The following is a 21,097-nucleotide window of genomic DNA, read 5'->3' as shown; positions in this document are numbered from 1 at the left end:
CAGGTGAACAGCACTTTATTTTAGGAGAATATACGGAGAGCGTTCAGGTCTGGAGGACTGAGCTGAGGGCAGAGAGACAGAGAGGTCAGTCGCTGTTTTTAATCAAACTCTCTCGTTAAATGTCAGGCGTCACTCAGTTTATCGTCCTGCGTCTCTCAGCGGGTCCGATGACGTGTTACCTGCAGACTCGCTGCTGCCTGGCTCTTCTCTACACGCTGCTCTTCCAGTATCGACTGCGAGAGGCTCAAGGTCTGTGTGACCGGCTGGCGCGCCAGATACAGACACCGGCAGGACCACAGGAAGAGGATGGTAGGAAGTCCATTATTACTTCTGTGAATTGACCAAGTGGACACAATTTCAAAACAGGCAAATATTAGTCAGGTTAACCCTATAAAACTAATGCTGCATCTGAATATGCCTACTTCTGAACTATATAGTACGCAAAAAACAGTACATGAAAAGAGAAGTATGTCCAGATTCATAGTACTGATATACAGCGCCTTGCGAAATGAAGTGTCTAAAATAATAATTGTATAATAATGATTTTATAGGGTTAATAGTTTTGGCCAAAATTGAGACATAAAATGCATTTTATTTTCACTTAAATGCATATTATAACCTAGGTATGCACTACTTCTATTTGATCAAAAATAGACCGTAATATTGTGTAATATTATTCAATTTAAAATAGCAGTTTTTTTATGTTATATATTTTCTATGTATTCTAACCCTTCAGAAATCATTCTAATATGCTGATCTGCTGCTCAAGAAACACTTCTGATTATTATCAATGTTGAACACAGTTGTGCTGCACAATATTTTTGTGGAAACTGTGATGCATTTTATTTTTCAGGATTCACAGATGAATAGAAAGTTCAAAAGAACAGCATTTATTTGAAATAGAAATTTACTGTAACATTATAAATGTCTTTACTGACACTTTTGATCAATTTAATGCATCCTTGATGAATAAAAGTGTTCATTTTTAATGGAGGTTGAGCAGCAGTGTATTGCTGGATTGCTGATTGTTCTGTGAGGCGAGTAAGAGAGTTCTGTCTGTAGATGAGCTGGTGACCGAGGGTCCGGTGGGGCGTGAAGCGGCCTGTGCTGTGGTTCAGTCTCTGGGCAGGTTTATGGCTGCGTACTTCACCAACCGGCCGCTCTGCATCCTCCCTCCACACCGCGTCGACGTGCTGCCGCCTCTTCACTTACCACACGGTGAGATCAGGGTAACGTGTGCTGTTTCTGTGCACAGTAAGCTCAGTTTTGGATCGCGTGGAGTGTGTAGTATACAGTCAGAGCACACTGCATGAAATGATGTATCCCATAATACAATGCACTTGATCTTTCGTGTCTAATGTGACAAATAAACCTGAAATGATTGTATCTATTTCTTGACTTGATCTGGCTCCCAAAAGATATTTTTATACAAAGGTGGCATCAAATGCAAAATATTTGTTCATGAGATGATGAGCCTCTCTGAATTAATGCAATGATATAATGTGGTCATATGACTAAAAATAAAATTTATTTGTATTTTAAATAAAATTAATTTTTTTAAAACAAAATAGGGCTGTCAGTCGTGGTGATAGTGATGTGGCGATTAATTAATCTAATTAATCACAAGCTAAATTTGGTTGTGAAAATACCCAAAAAAGAATATTTAAAGCTATTATTGAGTTAAATGAGAAAGAATCAAGTAGATATTACAAATAGCAGCTTTAGAAATAAATATTTTATTTCATTCAACAAATATAACATAAAGCTTAGATAAATGCTAATAAAACCTAAAAACTAGTAAACATGACAAAGCACAAATTTAAAATGAAAACGGAAGATATTAAACTTACTAAAACGTTTTTAAAAATAAACTAAAATAACATTAATACTGAAAATATAAAAATAAAATCTTTTTAAAGTTTAAATTATATTATAGTATATAAATAATACTAAATTAACACTAAAAAATATGAATATTAGATGAAAAATAAACTCTTTCCATTAGTTGCCAAGCAGCATTTCTGATTTTCATTCAGGTTTTTTAAGTTCACATTCTCGTAAAGTAGTAAAATTACTAAAACTAAAAATGAAATAAATTAAAGCTAAATTAAATATAAAAAAAACTAAACAAAATGACTAAAAACTAAAATGAATACGAAAACCGAAAATGCAAATTATATAAATAATGCTAAAATAATATTGGTGACAGTAATGTTAGTGTGCAGGTTCTCTGTATTGTTTTACATACAATTTTTCATAAAATGATGATGCTAGTATCATCAGTTCGTTACTCACGCGCTGTTCTCGCACACAATCAAAGCGCGCACAAGAGACGTGTTTCAGACTTATATATCAGGCGTAGCACCACAGTAGTTTCCAAGCGCGACCGGCCCGCGGTGTGATAAAGGTTGGAGACCCCTGATGTGATGAGCAGTTCTTCCTCTCACAGACGCCGGTGGCCGTGTGGTAGAGTTGTGTCGGACTCGTGTGGCGCTGGCGGTGCGCTCCGAGCAGCTCTCGGCGCTGTGGACGGTGGGTTACGCGCTGGAGCTCCTGCTGCTGGGGGGGTTGATGCCTGAGGCCGCGTGGATGGCGCTGCGGCTGGGCGACTGGAAGATGGCCTCCGCCCTCGGCCTGGCCTACACCAGCTACTGCGGTGGACGGTCAGACATCAGCAGGTTTGTCGTCAGCATGAGGGTCTGGTACACCGTCGCTTCAGATGCTGCACTGATGTTTTCCTGTTTCTCATTTTTCGGTCCTCCAGCCTGCGTTGGAGAGAACTGCACCTTCCCTCCGAGCTGAAGCCTGCGGTGATATTCCAGCATCAGCTGGAGATGTTACTGGGCCGAATGGCCGGGTCTGAAGGAGACGCTAACACAGGTGAAAATGAGCTGAATTATGAGATCTAGACCCTATAAATAAATCAAAACATAAGATTTACAACAGTTTTAATTTTGCATATTACATGAGGAACGTCTCCAAACATCTCCGGAGCTACTAAAGTTAGTTAGGAGGCCTGTTTTCACCTTTACTAGGTCCCTTTAGCATCAGGTTCATAAACACAACTTGAGTACTGTTAATAATCTTCACATTATAGTTTTATACATCACAACCTTTTCTTTTAATGATCTTTGCAGGAGTTAAGTTTGGTGGTGTTAGATTGTATCCTTACTGAAACGCTTCCTGAAAATCATTGTAGAATTCACTCGCACTGTATTTAATATAATTTCATGTAATATAATAAAATATAATATATAATTATTATATTGTGTTGTTACCGTTATCTAAAACTATCATATAAATAAAATTAAATTATTACAAAAAATATAAAAAATACAATATTTAATCAAAATAAATATAAAATAAGATACTTCATGTAATATAATAAGATATTTTAGAATGGAAATTAGAAGTGTTGCCTTGGCAACTAACCAAAATAAGTACTAAACTAGTAAAAAGACTAAAACTAAAGCTGAAACCAAATGAAATTAAAGCTAAATACTGTACACGGATCAGAAGATTTTTAATGTTTTTAAAGAAGTTTCTTCTGCTCATCAAGGCTGCATCTATTTGATCAAAAATATAGAAAAAAACTGTTATTTTGTGAAATATTATTGCAATTTAAAATAACAGTTTTCTATGTGAATATGTGTTAAACTGTAATTTATTTCTGTGATGCGCAGCTGTATTTCCAGCATCATTACTGCAGTCTTCAGCGCCACATGATCTTCAGAAATCATAATAATATGCTGATTTATTATCAATGTTGGAAACCATTGAGCTGCTTCATATTTTTTGGGGACCTGTGATATTTTTTTTTTTTAGGATTCTCTGATTAATAAAAAGTTAAAAACAACAGCATTTATTTAAAAAAGTTAAATTTGTGTTACAATATACAATGCTATTCAAAAGTTTGGGGTTAGTACATTTTTTCTTTCTTTTTTTCTTGAGAAATGAATACTTTTATTCAGGAGGGACGTGTTAAATGAATAAAAAGTCATAGTAAAGACTTATATTGTTAGAAAAGATTTCTATTTTGAACAAATGCTGCTCTTTTTAACTTTATATTCATCAAAGAATCAAAGAAAAAAATATCACGTTCCAAAAAACAATATGAATATTTCAACACATAATAAATCAGCATATTAGAATGATTTCTGAAGATCATGTGACACTGAAGACTGGAGTAATGATGCTGAAAATACAGCTGCGCATCACAGAAATAAATTACATTTTAAAGTATATTAAAATAGGAAACCAGTATTAGAAATTTCAATAAGATTTCACAATTTTAATTTTTTTTAATCAAATAAATACAGAGACTCCCTTAAAAAACATTAAAAATCTTAGTGATCCCAAACTTTTGAGCATATATATATATATATATATATATTTATAAACTAATAAAAATGACAAAGGACATAATGAAAACTGAAAATGTAAAAATAAAAGCTATCTCAAGTTATGAATTAATGGTATATAAATAATAGTAAAATATAATCAGTCTGCAGCTAATGTGCTGTTTGCTTGTTGCTCGTTTAGGCACCGTGGGTGTCGAGGACGTGGATCTGGTTCAGCTCTCTGTGCAGGAGATCCTGAAGGCGTCCGTCATGGCGGAGCTGGACATCATCTCTCAGCCTCTCACACGACTTCTGGACGCAGCCAAAGAGCGAGCCGCATCACTTCCTGCTCTGGTTCCTCCTGCGTTCTACCTGCCCGCTCCTCCTCTGTACTGTCCACAGCCTTCGCCGAACACACAGGTGCATCACACACCAGCCGGGCTTCCATCCGAAGCTGCGAATTTAACTTATGCGCAAAATATGAATATCGCACGAAACATTTGTGAATAAAGCACCGTTTCCATCCAATGAGCCAAATCGAGGGCGATGGAAACTACAGAGCCACCCGGCCGTCGCGTCTGTCTCATCTGCAGCTGTGTTTGCTTCTCCTCAGGACTCTGTGAGAGATGCCGCTCTGGTTCTGGAGAGGGAGTCTCGCTGTCGGGTTTCTGGGCTGGTTCAGAAGGTTCTGATGCTCTTCAGGGCGGCACACGGCTCTCGGCCCGCGGCACAGTGGTACATCAGCAACCTGCAGCGCTGCAGACACTTACTGCACAAGGTGTGTTTCCCATGTGTCCATCTCACAATTACTTACCTAATCACCTAGCGGTTACTTGGACATGTACCGTTATAATGTCTCAGTATTCTCTGGTAACCTTCATCTTACCAGGTTAAATATAAAGGTTACTTACTAACTAGCTAACTATCCAACCAACCAAACAACTACTTAAAATGTTAGTAGTTTAGTCTTTTGGACAAGTACAATTGTAATGTCTTAGAATGCTTTTGCCATCACTAACCTTTATCTGACCAGGTTAAATATATAGGTTACTAACAAATTAAGTAACTTACCTGACTAACATGTTAGCAGTTACTTGAACATTTACCATTATAATGTCTTAATATTCTTTACGTGTTAGTAACCTTTATATAACCAGGTTAAATATAAAGGTTACTTGCTAACTAGCTGACCAACAAACTAACCAGCTAACTAATTAACATGTTAGTAGTTACTTGGACAAGTACCATTTAAATGTCTTAGAGTTCTTTGGGCATTACTAACCTTTATCTAACCAGGTTAAATATATAGGTTACTAACAAGTTAATTAACTAACTAACTGACTAACATGTTAGCAGTTACTTGGAGCATTATAATGTCTTGGTATTATTTGGATGTCACATTCTGAGTTTGTTTGTATTTGTTTATTCTGTTTTTGATCTGTTTTCTTGTCTTGTTTTAGTCTTCTGATCAGTTTTGTAGTTTGTTAATTAGTTCATGCTCTCCTTTGTTCCTTGCCCATTTTGTTTCTATGGTTACTAATTGATTGAGTACTCTGTTCAGGTGCTGCTTGTTTAGTTGTGTTTGTTTGGTTGCTCTGTTTAAGTTCTCCCTAGTCTTTGTCTAGTATTGAGGGTCTTAGTTTGATTGTAGCGTCCAAGTATTTCTCCTGTGTTTATATTTGTGGATTTAAATAAAGTACCTGTGATTTATTCATCTTCTTCGTCAAGCATCTATCTCTACACTACATCTGTGACAGTAACCCTTATCTAACCAGGTTAAATGTAAAGGTTACTTACTAACTTACTAACTAACTAACCAACCAATCAGCTAGCAAATTAAGATGTTAGTAGTTTTTTAGACAAGGCCATTGTAATGTTTTGGAATTCTTTGGGAGTTAGTTAATACTGCTTGGATTTAGTACTAGTTAGTAGTAGTTTGGATATTGTTTTAAGAATCTCATTGATGTTTTCTGTTGGTAGATCTGGAAGAAAGCGTCCGAACCCAAAGCAGAGCTGATTCCTGAGGGACTGAGGAAATTCTCCACTCGTCGTGGGTTCTTCCAATCAGGGCCCAGCAAAGACATGGATAGTGTCACTACGCAGATCATAAGTATGTTTAATGTATTTAGCTGTCAGAACTTTTACTAAGTGGTGTCTCTGTGAAGCTCCATGTATTTATCTGAGTTTCTGCCTGTGTTCAGTATGTTTTCGTGAGTTGTGTGCGCTCTGCTGGATGCTCCAGGTGAGGGACCAGCTCAGCATTTGCTGTAGAAGGTACCAGGCTGCAAGGCAACAGGAGAAAGACACTCAGGTGCGTTTAAAGAATGAATGTATGAGTATCTCTGAGATGCCAGGTGGGTCAATCCATGCTTTGTCTCTCAGGTCAGTGACGCGAGTGTGTCGGATCTATGCGTTGAGGCTCTGTGTTGGGCGCGCCGTCTCCTGCCGTTCTGCCGTTTCCTAAACGCAGAGGAAGCCCTGCAGGACTTGGTGCTCAGCCTGGTGTCTGAACTGCCGCCCAGTCGTGTGGTAATATACATCACACTGTTTCTCATACATTGATTGATTTGCGGAGGCCTGAGGTGAGGTCTGACTTTCTCTCGGAGCGGCAGAGAAGCAGCGAATTCACTTGGCCGTACCGCAGGAGACCGAACCACCGCATAGTCGCTCTTTAGTGTAGATGGATGTTGATTTTAACAGATGATGTCGCGATTATAAACCAGGATTTAAGGAGTAAAGTGAGAGTGACTCCTGGGTAATGTAGTATTGATGAGTCATGTTTAGTCACTATTTATACTTGATTTATGTATGGCAACAGAAAAAGTAAATGGGAACAGCTTTCTTGGGCGTTCAGTTGTATGACAGTTCAGAGAGTAGAACAGATCCGAAGTGCCAAAACTTATCTGAACGCAAACCTGACTAATTAATATGTGACATCACCTGCCGCCACAAGTCCTGTGGGAAACACTGCATCACTAATCTAAACTTACACTCGTTTAGGATACTTATGGTTTGTACTGTAAAATTATCAGTGTCTTTAAAAATTTAAAGGTTACTAACTAACATACCGTTGTAATGTCTTAGTATTTTTTGGGAGTTAGCAAGTTAGTTGGTTAGTGATCTTTATTTTTAACCTGGTTAATTAAAGTTTCCCAACTAACCAACTTGCAAACAATACTAAGGTGTTATAACGGTCCAAAAACAATTGTATAAATATCGGTCTAACTGTATCTGATCCATCAGTGTACCATTACAGTACATCTTTGCGGCGCTCACCTGTTCAGTTATTCCAAGCTTGTGTTTTATTTCCTATGTTTAGACGGCAGAAACTCTAGCGAAAGTGTTTCCTGATGAGACTGAGTCTGTTCGTGTGCCGCTGCGGGATAAATACACGTCGCTGGTGCAGAGACTGAGACCTGTGATAGTGCCAGACGCCTCGACACCAGGCAAGAGCTGCTTTAAGGAATAACTCACCCAGACTGACGGCTCTTTCCTTTGTTTGGAAATCAGCCCCTAAGCAGCTGTGCTCATGTTCACAGATGTGCCGCCAGGAAGCGAGAGGGAAGACGAGGGCGGCGATACCATGATGATTCTGATCCAGGATCAGCTGAGGCAGCGACGCCGGGAGCTTCGGCGCCTGGCAAAGTACCTGGGCACACCGGAGCCGTACCTGTGGGAAAGAGAGGAGGAGGAGGACAGGGGGGGTGCCGCCTCCATACTGAAGCGCCTCTCTCTCGGGACTAGTTTGAGTGACAGCACGCTGACAGACTGTGGACGCCCCCTGGTGTACAGTGAAGGAGACACGGCCGAGACGCTGTCGGAGCCTCTTTCCCCAGAGCTGCAGACCAAATCTGCACACAGGTAACTGCTAGTGTACTGCATACTGTACTCCCAACAGGTCAGTCTCCATCTACCAGTCGATCGCAAAGACAATGCTGGTAGATCGCACATCATGTAGGTCAGTGTTTCTCAATTTAGATTCAGATTTTTCTTTAAATTTTTCACTCTTTGTTATATTGCAGCCATTTGCTAAAATCATTTAAGTTCAATTTTTTCCTCATTAATGTACACACAGCACCCCATTGACAGGAAAACACAGAATTGTTGACATTTTGCAAATTTATTAAAGAAAAACTGAAATATCACATATATATATATATATATATATATATATATATATATATATATATATATATATATATATATATATATATATATATATATATATATATATATATATATATATATATATATATATATATATATATATATATATTAGTGCTGTCAATCGATTAAAAATATTAACTAATTAATCGCATGTTGTTTTCTGAAAGTAATCACGATTAATCCCACCTAACATTAAACTTTTTAAATATACTTTTATTTTGCAATAATTTCACATTCAATCTTCAAATTAAGGTAGAAACAACATAAATACCGTATATTTTTAATATTTGATTAATGGCATCTTTTTATGACTGAAGGCCAGTTTCACTGACACCAATACTACTGATGTCTCTATAAAATTGTTCTTTTCCTCCTAATATTTAACTATTGACTATAGCCATTCAACATTACAGTATAATTGAGAGCTATCAATTTTAACATTTATTAGACTTTAATAAAATAACTTCTAATTTAAGTGAACTTTAAACAATCTTCACATAATCCCATTATAATAAATGCCATATTTAGGCCTACCTGTGCCCTTCAGCAGAAATATACAGAAATTAAAATTGAAGTTATCAAACACTAAATTCTAAATTAAATATAGATGAATCCTTAAAGCTATAAAAGTTATTGATTTCCTCTTTTTTTCATTTATTCTTGATGAACAGACATCACAGCAGCTGGTTATTAGGTTATTTTTGCCTGCTATTTCTTTAAGAGCTGCTGCTGAACGTGACGCGGATCTGACACGCATCTTAATAACTCTCTTCACCTTTTCTGACCCATTTCAGGTTTTAAAGTCTCTACTAATGAGCTGATGAGCTGAATCGAGTGTGTTAGATGAGGGAGACAGTGCTGGGCAGTTCCAGGACAGTTTGGAAAACCATTTTAGAGACATGTTCTCAAATGTGATTCATATATAACATATTACATGCACATACAGTTTTAAGGCAGCTTCATGCCTTAACTGACTACGACATTGACGCATGCACATTGTTTCTTTCACGCGCTTGATATGAAATTATACAAGCTGCAGCGCGCGCCTGCACATCTGTGAGTGCAATTGAAGAGCGCACAGTTCTGTTTCTGCGCTCGTGACTCGCGCCTGGTGCTGAGGCAAAGTGAAGCGCGAGTCTGAAACGTCTCCCGTTTGATGTGGTACTAACTAACTAAAGTAATTAAATAACTAACATGTTAGTAGTCTTCTGCACATGTACCATTGTAATGTTTTTGTATTCTTTGAGAATTAGTAAGCTTTATTTAACCAGGTTAAAATAAAGGTTACTAACTAGATAACTAGCTAACTAGATAACTAACTAACTAAAATGTTAGTACTATTGTTATTTTTTTATTTTTTGGTAGTTAGTCAGTAACATTTATTTAACCAGGCTAAAATAAAGGTTACTAACTAGCTAACTAACTAACTAGATAACTAACTAACTAACAAAAATGTTAGTAGTTTTTTGGACATGTACCATTGTTATTTTTTTTGGTAGTTAGTCAGTAACATTTATTTAACCAGGTTAAAATAAAGGTTACTAACTAACTAACTAACTAAAATGTTAGTAGTTTTTTTGTCACTTTTACCATTGTAATATTTTAGTATTCTTTGAGAGTTAGTAACCTTTATTTAAGCAGGTTATAAAGGTCACTATCTAACTAACATGTTAGTAGTTTCTTGTTTATGGTTCTTAGTATTCTTTGGGAGTTGGTAACCAGGTTAAAAATATAGATTACTATCTGTATAACTAACATTATATAATAAACATAGTAGTTTAAGTACTATTGTAATATTTTAGTATTCTTTGGAGTTAGTTAGTAACCTTTATTTAAACAGGTCGATTATTTTTCAGTGCAGGTATTTTGTACGGAACATATCAAATTTATTTTCTATTCCCAGTATGCATAGTGCATACTTCAAACATAGTTTAAGTAGTTTTGAACTTGTTTTAAACAGCTTGAGGATATTAATGTGTGAATATGGTAAACTTGTGGTAATCTCTTTCTTGTGTTTGTAGTTCTAAGACAGCAAAATTTCTGGATGCACCTGAGAAATCAACACAAGAAAGAAACGGAGATAAAAGATCCGGCTCAGAAGAACCCAAAGCACCAGACTGGACCATACCCACAGTGGGAACCTGGGAGTTTGAGCTGGAGGACGAGGAGTACACGCTCTTCCTAGAGTTATTCCTCAGCTACATGCTGGGAAAAGACCGACTGGACGCGGAGGAGTCCGAGCTGCCTTTACTGAGTGCTTTCTCACAACAGCTCCGTACTAGAGAGCTGCACTCGGTGACCTTTGACATGCTGACCACTCTCAAACGGCGTCAGAAGGATCGGAAACGAAGCGAGCAATTACCCGTCTTCCGTGCCGGTCACTGCTTCCAGACCCTCCCGGTTACTCCCGAACCTCCGTCGTCCATCGGGCCGGTTCAGTCCGACACTCACGCTACGTCCCACTGGGTTCTTCCTGGACTCCATACTGGGAAACATCAAGGTCTTTTTGCCCTTCGTCGACACGCTACCCTAACGTCCAAAGATGTTAAAGTAAATTCGATTGGCCCAGACGTCCAGTCACCAGGCTTTAAGATCCTCTCTCAGGCTGAATTGGATGTTCAGATGGAGCTGGACTCCTCTCTCGAGGCCCGGTTTCCTCAGCTGGCCCGGTTGCTGGAGTGGATGATGCGCTGGGCCGACAGGCGGGTTCTGCTCTCTCAGCCAATCAGAAAGACCTCAGAGGGCTCCGGTGATTCAGTGGTCATCAGGGTCAAAGCCTCGACCCCTGCAGTGCTGACAGCGCTGGAGCTGCTAGAGCGGAGGTACAGCGCCGCCCTGCTGGGAGAAAACTTTAATCACGCCCATATTGAGGTAAGCTTGCATTTCGAGATGTAGTGCTTGAAATTAAACTGTTATTCCATATTCTTACATTCAGAATAGATGGGGTGTCATGGGCCTGTTTAAATTTTAATGGGTCAGTGCAAAGGCATTCAAAGACAAAAACTATTTAAAAATGGTAGAAGTGTAAGACAGGTTAGTCTGGTTGCGAAGTTTTGTTAATCGTGCAACAGGACCTGTGTTCTGATCCCGAGCTAACATTATATTTTGTAAAGGAACAAAACAAAGGTTATTAGTGGATCATGATGGAATGCAGGATTCAAGCAGTTTTGATAGAAAAACCAATGCAAAATAAAAAAATAAAGATAAATAAATAAAATAATTAATATTAATAATAACTAATATTAATATATATAATTTTTTTTTACATTTCTACTTTTGTGTTTTCATTTTGTCAGTATTTTATATATGTATATTTATATATATATATAAATTAGTGCTGTCACATGATTAATCGCATACAAAAGTTTTTGTTCGCAAAATGTGTATTTTGTCTATATTTATTATGTATATATAAATACACACACATACAGTATATATTTTGAAAATATTTACATGTATTTACATGTCTATATTTATATTCATATAATTTAAATTATAAATAAATATATTTAATATATAAACAACATTTTTCTGAAATATATACATGCATGTGTTTGTATTTATATGTAGATAATAAATATACACAGCACACATACATATACTATGTAAACAAAAACCTTTATTTTGGATGTGATTAATATATAAAACATTTAAATAATGAGGATAAATAATAAATGTGAATAATATTTTATTTATTAATTAATTTATTTTTATTGTTTTTAAATATTACTATGTAGGTTTCATTTCTTTTTATTTCAGTTCTGTTTTAGTTTTAATTAAGTTGTAGTTTTTATTTTATTTCCAATTAGTAAATTTGAGTACTTTTTTCAGTTAGTTGCCAAGGCAAAATTTTGACTTTGTTTTCATCTAATGTTTATATATTAATTAACAAATGACTGTTTTTAATAGTTTTAGTTAAACAATAACAGCCCGATCAGCATGCAGCGATACGCTGACATAGCAAGTGTTTAGTCATGAAATCAGATTCTTCTCTTAATGAAATCCAGTCAGATGGTGAAGCACATTTATGATGCATGTTAATGGCGTGTCAGACGTGGTCTCTCTCGAGTGACCGCTTATGATCAGATCACCTGAGATGGATGATATTACAGGGCCTCAGGGGAGACGTACAGTCAGTATTTTAGTTCAGCTGTCAGAAACCCCAGATCACGACACCACAGGGACTTCAGTAGAGATGTGAAACAGACTCTGAACTCTGTTCAAAAGCAGCGTTACTCTCCTGCGCTCCGTCAGAGGGAGGAGTCTGTCGCTCAGCCAATCACGGGCTGGAGGCGGGACAGAGAAAGCAGTGTGGACACAGGTTACCCGGGGTCAGCGGAGACGCCCATCACACTCCCGGAGCTGGACGTCCAAGAGTGAGTCCACAGCACACATCTGCTGAAAACACCACTCACAAACACTCCTTATGATGCTTTCACAAAAAAAAAAGACCTCAAACTGACGCTCTAGAGAAGCATGTGCAGATGAAAACACATGAGCTACAACAGAGTTCATCAAAAGCCTTTTCAGGACATTGGCAGCCACAACCAGTTTGAACCAGATAATTCTGAATATTTTCCATATGCATTATACAAATACATTTTCTGTGTTTTTTAAATTTTTTAAATAAGATTATCGGAGTGTGTTTTCAAGAAAATATTTAATTTTTCTTCCTCAGCTTTCACATTTAATTCAATGTGTTACTTGTTGTTTCTTGTTATTGTTTGTGAAATTAGCAAATTGTGAAGTTTCTCTATAGAAAAATGCTCACTTTTTATAGAGAATGTTCAAATTTTACTCTAACTTAAAAAGAAAAAAAAAGTAATGTTTAAAAAATGATAATATAAAACATTACTCCGATCTTGTATACTAAAATAAGTCAATTGATTTTATTGTCTATATGTTTTATTTCTTTGTGGTCTCATATCAACATCAGTGTTATTTTAGAATTACTTTAAAAAAAAAAAAAGCCTTTTTTAAAATATATTTTCAGTTTTATTTTTATTTTTAATAATTTTTTTTTTATGTGCCTTTGTCATTTTTATTAGTGTTATAAACTTTTTGTTTTTAATCAAAAATACCAATATTACCAAAATAAATGCCAAACTGTTTCTACACCAGTGGTGTGTTACAATAACAATAAAATAATGGAAATGGAATTCTGGGAATGATGTAGTAACAGAAGCATGTGACACAAATGAAGACTCTTATATTTAAGCATTTCCAGACAATAGAGTCTAAGCTTTTAAAGATGTCAAAAGCAATTACAAAAAGCAAACAAGTAATTGAAGGCAACTATATAGAGTTCAGAAATAGAAATGCAGTGTATTGTGATGTTTGTTGTCAGTGTGGATGAAGCCGAGGATGTCGAGGATCAAACGGACGATCAGCTGGACACCGTGATCTCTGATGAACAGATCCGAGACATCACACAGACGTCTGCAGCTACAGACGGTCAGATTCCTGTTCACTAACCCTGACTGACACATTCATCTTTCTGTTTTATTAAACAATGTGACCCTGGACCACAAAACCAGTCAAATTGTATGCAGCTGAATAAATAATCTCTCCATTGATGTATGGTTTGTTGGACAATATTTGTCTGAGATACAACTATTTGAAAATCTGGAATCTGAGGGTGCAAAAAAATCTAAATATTGAGAAAATCACCTTTAAAGTTGTTCAAATGAAGTTCTTAGCAATGCATATTACTAATCAAAAATGAAGTTTTGAGATATTTACGGTAAGAAATGTACAAAATATCTTCATGGAACATGATCTTTACTTAATATCCTAATGATTTTTGGCATAAAAGAAAAATGTATAATTTTGACTGAATGTATTGTTGGCTATTGCTACAAATATAGCTGCTGCTTATGACTGCTTCTGTGCTGCAGGGACACATATCATTATAAAATTCTTAATACTAATTATAATTGATTTTATACTAGTTATTACTAGTTAATTGATACTAGTTAATTGATTTTATACTAGATATTATTCATGTTAATTAATTGTAGTTTTGTTTACAGATGAGAGCAGCGCCGCTGATGTCACCGAGGCATCACGGGCCAATCAGAGCAGAGCTCACAGAGATCAGGTGACCGCGTGCTCATTTGTTTTGAATATTTTGAGGTAAAATACTGTTCAAAAAGACATGATTACACGGATCAGTTGCATCATTCATTCAGTCTAATGACACTACTCTGAATTTTGTATATTAGAACGTCTGTACATAATCATAATCACTTTCTGTTTCACATCATGAATATTTATACTTAAATCAGAACCTCGGAATCAAAATTTATACTTAATATTTGTGCTTGCATTTATTTATTTTATTTATGTGTGTATGTTTTTATACTTATTTTAATTATGCATTGTAATAATACATAGTTTTTTAAATAAATTAAATTGTTATTTAATACATTATTTATTTATTGCTATTAATAATAATAATAATAATAATAATACTAAATACTACTTTATCAGCAATGATTATTTGTAATTATTTGTCAATACTTATTTATCCATAATATTGATTTATTACAAAATATAATTATTTATAATTTTTTCATTATTAGTAGTAGTAATTCATATTATAAAGATGTCTGTCACGATCACTTTCTTTTCACATCGTAACATTTATACTCAAATCAATATTTATTCATCAGTAATATGTATTCATTTATTATTGATAATCTTTAATTTATTTATCAATAATATTTATTTATTTAATAACAATAATTGTAATTATACAGTTATTTGTGGTTAATTTGGTTATTTAATAATACTTATAAATTATATTTATTCATATTTATTAATAATAATAATAGTGCTGTCACATGCATGTATATATTTAAGAATTTTTTAATGTTTATATAATAAATATATTTATATAAAATATAAATTATATGAATATAAATATAGACATATAAATATTTTCAAAATATATACTGTATGTGTGTGTTTATATATACATAATAAATATACACAGAACACATTATATAAACAAAAACTTATTTTGGATGCGATTAATCGCGATTAATCGTTTGACAGCACTAAACAATAATCATAATAATAATAATTTGTCAATAATGATTATTTATTTATTTATTAAAATACATAACTTATCAACAATAATTCATGTTATTATAAATATGCAATATTATTAATATATGTGTGTATTTAGTTGGGTAGTTAGTTATCCAAAAGCCATATCATAAGCAGGATACTGTACAGTTAGCCAGCTGATTAGATGTAATCGAGCTCTCCTGATGTTTCCACAGACATTAGCTCTGGCTGATCTGCAGCGTCCAGACACAGAGGAACACTCACAGTGAGTCAACTCTGACCCTTCACACGTGCTCCACGCTCTTCAGATACATGTTAACTGGGTTCCCTCGGGTCCTTGAAATCCTTGGAAGTTTGTGAATCTGATTAATAATTTTCAAGGCCCTGGAAAGTTTTTGAAAATAAACAAACACAGATACACGTCACTTTGTGGCCTATGCATACTAGCTTGCTTGATTTACGTTAGTTATGCACATTTATGCGTTACGTTAAGTGTTTCCTATGTGAGGTACTTTGTGTTGTTTGTTGCCATGACGTTCACACGAAACTACTAAGATGCTACCACAACGTTTCACAGACACACCGTGAAAATAGGCTGAAACCGTTGAAACGTGATGCCTGGAAAATGCAAATTTCAAGATTCAAAGAATGGCTTGCCAGAGATCCAAAGGATGTAATGTTGAATTGCTTTGCTTGTTAAGATAATGTAAAGCCATGAGGCAAGAAAAACTTAAAAGCATATTCATATATCTTAAAACTTCTGGTTACATGAGCCTAAGCTCTTTTCAATAAAATCCATGCAAAAGTTAATATCAGATCATTTTAGAATACAGTATAGTATGTACCAAATATTATTCAATTTTATGCAAAACAGAAATACGACAAATATCAGATTTCTGTCATATGGCCAAAAATAAATGCAACAAAAAAAAGAAGAAGCTTTTTTGCATAGTTGTGTTTGACGCATGAAAACTGCGATGTAACCTTTGCTCTCACTTGAATTTGAGGGTACTGGACCTGGAAAGTCCTTGAAAGGTCCTTGAATTTGAAGTTAACCAAGGTGTGGGAACCCTGTATTAAGAGCCTGTCTTTCACTGGAAAGCTTGTTTTCATCTGTGGTTGTATCTCAGAGTGGTTTAGTCTCAGGTGGTTCGGTGGTCATGAAGACGGTAAACAAACCTCAGACGCTCATCTGTGTGTTGTGTTTGTCTGATCTCATTTCAGATCGGAGGGAAACCACGTCTCCTGTGCGCCGCTGGACAGGTGAAGATCATCTCTCAGCTAGGGACGAGCATCAATATCTGGATATTATCACGATCACATGATGATATGAAGCGATAGGTCTTCTGAGCAAAAAGTGTAGTTTTTAATATATATATTTAAAGTTGTGTTTAAAGTGGTGTTTTGGCGCAGTATCTGTGAAAGGAACTCAAAGCGAAAGCACAATATAATCTGTTCATCAAGTGTGTTTTAAAGCGAAGCTGCACTTGGTTCAGACGATCAGCTGGTGATCCGGTGTTTTCCGCGTCTCACTGAATGAATGAAGTCGACTCCTTTATTACACGTTCTGTGAGTTTAGCGCGCGTTTGGGAACCAAGTTCTGCTTTATTTCAGCGTTTCACTAGATTTGTAGCGAGACGTGTTTTTGTTTTCACTGAAGCTGGAGTTTCCTTCAAAATAAAAGCTTAAAGTGCAGAATATGAATTACTGACAGCGAGCGGCTTAAACGCAGTCCGACTTCAAAATATCTCTCTCAAGTGTAGAAATGAGGAAAGAAGTATTGTGATTTCTCTACTGTAGTGTAAAGCAGGAATAATACACCTGTTCATTTTCATTTATTTTACAGTGCAGTTGTTTTACAATATATGGCTATTACTGTCGTTATTATTATAATATTCTAATTAGTTTGTCTTCCTGAAACACCAGTGAGAGTGTAGTTTAGACTGAGACAGTGTATCACAAATAAAGAGTTTTTTCTGACTCAAGTTTTATTAGTTAAGAACACGGGTTGAAGCTCTCAAAGCGCATTAAACAGAATAATTTAACTTGAAAATGTACAAAATGTTCAATTCTTCATTTGTCTTTTTCTTTTCTTTTCAAATATATTGTGTCGTGGACTTCATATCTTAGTGAGTCTGATACGTGTGTTCCTCTCAGACCTGAGCTCTCGGCTTCAGGCGGCGTTCAGCGGACAGACGGACCGTCGTTACCCATGAGCCTCGGCGCTGAACCCCAGACACACACAGACCCCGTCAGACAGCTGCTGCAGGACGAGCTCTTCAGACTCGTGCAGGTGCGTCTGAGCCTCTTCAGCACATCTCTGTTAAACCCATGCAGCGGTGCTTCTCACGCTTTCTGCAGCGGCGGTTTAACAATCTTCTGATAACTCTAAACAATAACTCGCATATAAATCGATCTCAATGTACAGTCCGTGTCAATATCTGCTCTTCATGCTATTGCTAAACTATTTTCAGCGTCTAAATTGAAAGTAAAAACCGAGAGTAAAAAGTCTTTGTATTGATTGTTGATGGCTTTTATAAAGAACTCAGACGCATTTTTCATTATGATGTAGTGTCTCAGTCTACATTACATTCACGATATAGAACTAATACAAATAATAACATATAACTATTGTAATACAACTGCACTGTAAAATAAATGAAAAGTGAATATTTCATAATACTTTAGAAATAATAATAGTAATAATAATTTATCAATATTATTTTTAATTAATCAGTAATATATAAATAATTATTAATAATAATATATGATAAATTATTTGTTTAATGATGATAATTTTTATTTGTAAATAATGATTACATTTGTATATATTATCTATAACATTTATAATAATAATAACTTATTATTATTATTATTACTAATAATTAATAAATAAAAAAGAGAATTATTTGACATATGCTTTGCCAAAATAATGCCACAAAACACAATGTTAGAGACCATTTATGTTATTTATTTTGTCAGTATCATTTATTCATCAATATTATATATTTATAGTTTAGCAATAATAACAATGTGTCAGTATGATTGATTTGTTAATCAATATTGTATATGTGTTAATAGTGTTTGAAAATGATTTAATAAATAATTATTTTTATTTAATAATAATAATAGCATTTTTATTTATCAATATTTATTTATTAATAATAAATATGTATTTGTCTATTTATTTATCAATAATTAATTTATTAAAATATATTTATCAATAATAATTAAAAAAGAGTTGTTAAAGAGAATCATTTGACATCAATCATTAGCACAAAAAAACAACAACATTGGAGATGTTTTATATAATTGTGAGATGTGTAGAAGTATTTTCGGTTCGTTATGAAACTGTGGCGGGACGGATTCAATCTTTTTGGGCCGCCAGAGTCCAAGTAATTAATAGGAAACACTGATATGAATGTTTCAGTGCCCAAACATTTACAGTGTCCTGTTTTCCTTCTGCTTCAGCTGCAGCAGATCAACTTCATGAGTCTCATGCAGGTCGTGGGAGCGTCGTTCTCAAACCTGCCTCTGTCTCAAGCCAGCGTGCTTCAGCCCGGAGCGGTTTTACCTCAGACCGCTGCGAGACCTGCCCAGTGCCAGTCTCAGCACGTCTGTATTACCCAGAATGCCCAGCACACTGCATGTGATGATACCAGCCTCCCAACACGAGCCGCCGGACCGGAAAGGGTTAATAACGAGCGGGATTTGCATCCTGCGAATCTGGATTCTGGATCTGATCTGAATCCACGTAATGAGATGGAACGGAGAAACCCAACCCGCAAACCTCAGGTAATATTAATAATTATATATGTTAGCATTAATTACTTGGTAAAAATGGTATTTAGTAATATTTCATATTTCATTTAGTTTTACTTGAATTTATTTTTTTTAGGTTTTTATAGTATTAATTTTAATTTTAGTTTGTTTTAGTAATTTTGTTACGTGTTTTTCTTTTTTTTCTCCAGTTTTTGTTTTTTAAAAATATTTCTAATTATCTTTATTTTTTAAATTAAGTTTTAGTTTGTTTTTCATATGTTTATATTTGACTTAATTTCAGCTTTATTTCAACTAATGACAATTATTTGTAATAGTTATATATCTATTTTACATAAGCTATAAGAATATATACTCAAAATTCACAAAAATATTTGAAAAAAGAAGATGTGTATTTTCTATAGAGAAAGCTGTCCATACAGTTTGAAACTACCTTTTAAAATTATTTAAATGGTATTAAAATGTTTACTTTAATTTTACTTTAACTTTTTAAAATGAACTTTTAATAACCAATCAAAAGAATAGGAATTGTTGGTAGATGCCAATAAAAAAAAAATCAAATTGATCAATAATAATAATAATCTATTTATCAATATTTTTGTATTCTCTGATCGTATATTTATTAATAATAATATATAATAAATTATTTATTTATCAGTATAATTTATTAATAATAATAATAATAATAACAACTAGTTAATTATTTATTTATATATTAAATTTTATGTAATAATAATAATAATAATAATACTTATTTATATTTATTTATATTGATCAATAATAATAAATTTATTATTAGTCATTAATGATTATTTGCTACTATTTGTCAGTATTTATCAATTTTAATATGTAATATTATTAATAAATGTATGTATTTATTGATTGACTGTTTATTTCTTTCTTTGCCAGTAGTCATATCATAAGCAGGAAACTGTACACGTAGCCGTATATAACGACTGATGTTTGCAGGAAGTCCAGCAGTTGAGCGTTCGGTCAGACTGGCCGCCGGAGGACGGTGGATCTCAGGGCAGGAGTCTGATCCCGACGTCCCGAGGGCTTCTGAGCACCGCTGATAATCAGGCGTCGTCTGCAGCTCCAGTAACACACGGACTCAGACTCCTGCATGCTCCTGTGAGGGAGGCCTGGGGTCCAGATCTCGCTCGGTCTGACCCCTCCTGCGTCCGGCGAGCAGCATCAGCGGCTCCTCCGTGTCTCCTTCAGACGCGCCGCTGTAGCGCTCAGACGAGTCCAGCAGCTCAGCCTCCTGCTCCTGCGCTTCCTCTGCTGCGCTTTCACCCGGAGACCCAGCCACGTATCCCACAATCCACCACGGCAAAACCGCCCAGTCTGGGCCACTATCCCAGAATTCAGCTGCTGCACAGAGAGCCTGATCCACCCGCCGCGGTGAGTCTCCAACTGATTACCATTAGATTAACTGATTAGATTATGCAAATACTTCACTATTTACTCTGAGCAATAATCACATATATACTCATAACTTTTATATTGAATTTTATAACTTTGTATAATACTTTGTATAATAATATTTTTAGTGTAACTGAATAAAATAGTAATAATAATGATGATAATAATTTTTAAATAATATTGATTTACTCTCAGCAGGAATGAATATTAATTTACTCATCACAATACTTTTAATTTTGTATAATATATTTTATAAATATTTATATTATATATTTTATGAACATTTTATAAAAAGCACAAATATAATTTCT

General features: G+C 35.0%; 1 protein-coding gene across 1 annotated transcript in view; it reads left to right on the top strand.

Moving 5' to 3' along the window:
• LOC131547939 (ciliogenesis and planar polarity effector 1-like) overlaps positions 1-21,097 on the top strand; it is a 35,380-nt gene that overhangs the window by 10,343 nt on the left and 3,940 nt on the right. The window contains exons 14-34 of the mRNA XM_058788728.1: positions 4-84; positions 127-309; positions 1,063-1,218; positions 2,450-2,678; positions 2,765-2,880; positions 4,543-4,760; positions 4,954-5,118; positions 6,321-6,450; positions 6,542-6,651; positions 6,723-6,869; positions 7,660-7,786; positions 7,880-8,201; positions 10,529-11,378; positions 12,738-12,883; positions 13,855-13,961; positions 14,540-14,607; positions 15,797-15,846; positions 16,806-16,844; positions 17,739-17,874; positions 19,053-19,376; positions 20,331-20,765. Of these exons, the coding sequence (XP_058644711.1) occupies positions 4-84; positions 127-309; positions 1,063-1,218; positions 2,450-2,678; positions 2,765-2,880; positions 4,543-4,760; positions 4,954-5,118; positions 6,321-6,450; positions 6,542-6,651; positions 6,723-6,869; positions 7,660-7,786; positions 7,880-8,201; positions 10,529-11,378; positions 12,738-12,883; positions 13,855-13,961; positions 14,540-14,607; positions 15,797-15,846; positions 16,806-16,844; positions 17,739-17,874; positions 19,053-19,376; positions 20,331-20,765 (4,139 nt within the window). The remainder of the gene's footprint in view (positions 1-3; positions 85-126; positions 310-1,062; positions 1,219-2,449; positions 2,679-2,764; positions 2,881-4,542; positions 4,761-4,953; positions 5,119-6,320; positions 6,451-6,541; positions 6,652-6,722; positions 6,870-7,659; positions 7,787-7,879; positions 8,202-10,528; positions 11,379-12,737; positions 12,884-13,854; positions 13,962-14,539; positions 14,608-15,796; positions 15,847-16,805; positions 16,845-17,738; positions 17,875-19,052; positions 19,377-20,330; positions 20,766-21,097) is intronic.

The sequence above is a fragment of the Onychostoma macrolepis genome, chromosome 10 (assembly GCF_012432095.1).
Source record: "Onychostoma macrolepis isolate SWU-2019 chromosome 10, ASM1243209v1, whole genome shotgun sequence".
In the NCBI taxonomy this organism is placed as follows: Eukaryota; Metazoa; Chordata; class Actinopteri; order Cypriniformes; family Cyprinidae; genus Onychostoma; species Onychostoma macrolepis.
This window is presented reverse-complemented; position numbering and strand designations above follow the sequence as displayed.